Source organism: Apteryx mantelli, chromosome 4 (assembly GCF_036417845.1).
Source record: "Apteryx mantelli isolate bAptMan1 chromosome 4, bAptMan1.hap1, whole genome shotgun sequence".
Lineage (NCBI taxonomy): Eukaryota > Metazoa > Chordata > Aves > Apterygiformes > Apterygidae > Apteryx > Apteryx mantelli.
Genome location: NC_089981.1, coordinates 9312334 through 9314824, shown reverse-complemented (window position 1 = coordinate 9314824; position 2491 = coordinate 9312334). Strand labels below are relative to the sequence as shown.

Genomic DNA, 2491 nt, shown 5'->3' with positions numbered 1-2491 from the left:
GTGCAGGCAACACCTTCTTATCTTGAATCACACTTAAGCCATGTTAAGGTGCAACACAAGTGCAAGCAAGTGTTTATAGGGAACGTGAAGTGAGGAAAAAAAAAAAGAAAGTGCTTTAGTTACTTTCAGAGTGCATTACACAGATGTCTTTCCCCCTCACGCAGCTCATTTGCTCTTTTCCTCCTGGCAAGGTAGGAGTCAGGGTCCCGTGGCTCCTTGTGGCTCCTTCGTCCTTGTGGAGAACCTTAGCTGCTACAACTAAGCTCCCTGTGGCAGCTGTGACTGGCTCTGAGATGATTTAATCTTCCATCTTCATATTTCTTCTCTTCCCTCCTGCAGGAGTAGCTGCTCCAGCTATTCCCTTGGAATACATGTTTCTTCCTTTGCCTGGGCCTGTAGATGTGCCCTGTTGGGCTAGGAGTTATCCTGCATACAGGAATTATTACTGAATAGCTCTTTTTTTAACTGACACATAAAATTGTTCCCCCCAATGCTTTCTCTGGTGGCGACAATTTCCTACAGTGAGCAATTTATCTTTCACTTGGATCTTTGATTCTCTATTAGTCTAAACAGTAAAATGCAAAATCTGAGGCAGAGATGAAGGGCAGAGGGGATGGCTAGGAAGGAGGGCATTAGTGACAGGTGAACTACTGCAGAAAGGCAGAGAGTTGCTGCACTGGAATGGGAAGGGGAGAAGCTTCTCCTCATATCATCTGCATTAGCAAATGACCCAACCAGCATCTAATATCAGCAGTTTAATTGCTAACCCATGGATTCAGCATATGACAATGCAGTACTCCTAAGAAGGCATTTACTCCAAAGTAAAGGGGAAGGAAGCCTTTGGTACAATTGCTTCCAGCAGCAGGTGACCAACAGCCTTGCAGACACCTTGGGCCATTGTTTCCTAGCTGAGTAGACTGCAGAGTAGATGGAGTTTGTCTGACGGAAAGTTTACACCTGGGAGAGCTCGGACTAATGGGATGCTCTGCCTGGAACACATTTTAATATTTTTGATAGCATTCATTTATTTATTTGCTGGTGTCTCAGCAGTGCTTGGAAGCCCCAGTCCTGGGCCTGTGCTATTCAAAAAGAGAACATAAAGGGAATCCCTGCTAGTCACAGAGTTTACAATGCCATTCCAATCAAAACATGAACTTTCAGTGTCTTCCTAATTACTGCAACAGCTAAAACCAAGCTTTTCTTCAAAAGGGAGCTTTCAGTAAATTTTCCAAAATGGAATTATAGTCAGAGAGACTTGATTTTCTCAGCTCCTGAGAAAATGTTACCACAGTTCTACACCTCACCCTTTTCACGCCAAACTTTTCTATTCCACAGTTTTCTCATGGCACTTTTCATCTCCTCATTTCTCAGCGTGTAGATGAGTGGGTTCAGCATGGGCGTGATGACATTGTAAAACACAGTTAACCTCTTGTCCTCCGAGAGACTACTGGATGGGCGTATGTAGGTGAATGTGCATGGCCCAAAGAAGAGAATCACCACAGTAATGTGGGACCCACAGGTGGAGAGGGCTTTCTTCCGCCCTTCGGACGTTCGCCTTTTCAAGGACAACAAAATGACAATGTAGGATGTGAGCAGGATGACGAAAGAGACCAAACAAATCATTCCACTATTGGCAACGACAATGATGCCCACAACATAGGTGTCGGTACAGGCCAGTTGTAGTAGGGGACGGACATCACAGAGGTAGTGGTCAATTTCGTTGGGGCCGCAAAAAGGGAGGCTAACGGTTATGAGGGTCTGCACCAGGGAGTGCACAAAGGCCCCCACCCATGAACCCATCACCATCCAGCCACACACACGCCTGGTCATGAGGCTGGTGTAGTGCAGGGGTCTGCATATGGCAAAGTAGCGATCATAGGCCATCGCTGTGAGGATGAAGACCTCAGCGCCGCCGGAGATATGCAACCCAAATAGCTGTGCCATGCAACCCCCAAAGGAAATGGTTTTCTTCTCAACAAGGAAGTCAGCAATCATTTTGGGAGCTGTGACAGAAGAGAAGCAAGTATCTGCAATGGACAGGTGGCAGAGAAAGAAATACATGGGGGAGTTCAGACTCTGACTGCTAACTACAGTGACAACGATGAGCAGATTTCCTGCCACAGTAACAATATAGAAGAACAAAAACACCACAAAACATATTTTCTGCACCCCTTGGTTCTTTGAAAGGCCCAGAAGAATGAATTCCTTCACACTGCTTACGTTCTCCATGTTGATCAGTCGGGTGCCAATATGCAATATACAGCTTACACACCTGGGAAAACAAAGACAGACACATGATTCATCACCATTTTTTTCATTATTAATAATGAGTTCTATATCAGAAGTGGATACAAACCAAGAAAGATATAGCATTAGCATTATGCTTATGAAGTGTTTAGTTTCTGTCATGTATTTTTTAACGGCTATTTAATCCTCCACAGTACAAAACTTCTGCCATGGCTTTGGTGGCACGGAGATAGGTGCACTCTGT

General features: G+C 44.9%; 1 protein-coding gene across 1 annotated transcript; it reads right to left on the bottom strand.

Moving 5' to 3' along the window:
• Nucleotides 1–1323: 1323 nt before the first annotated feature.
• Nucleotides 1324–2229, bottom strand: LOC136991900 (olfactory receptor 4S2-like; the record flags this gene model as incomplete). The annotated part of the gene is made up of 1 exon (XM_067295394.1): nt 1324–2229. A coding segment is annotated over exon 1 (906 nt), but the record flags the coding sequence as incomplete, so codon positions are not given.
• Between the last annotated feature and the right edge of the window lie 262 nt (nt 2230–2491).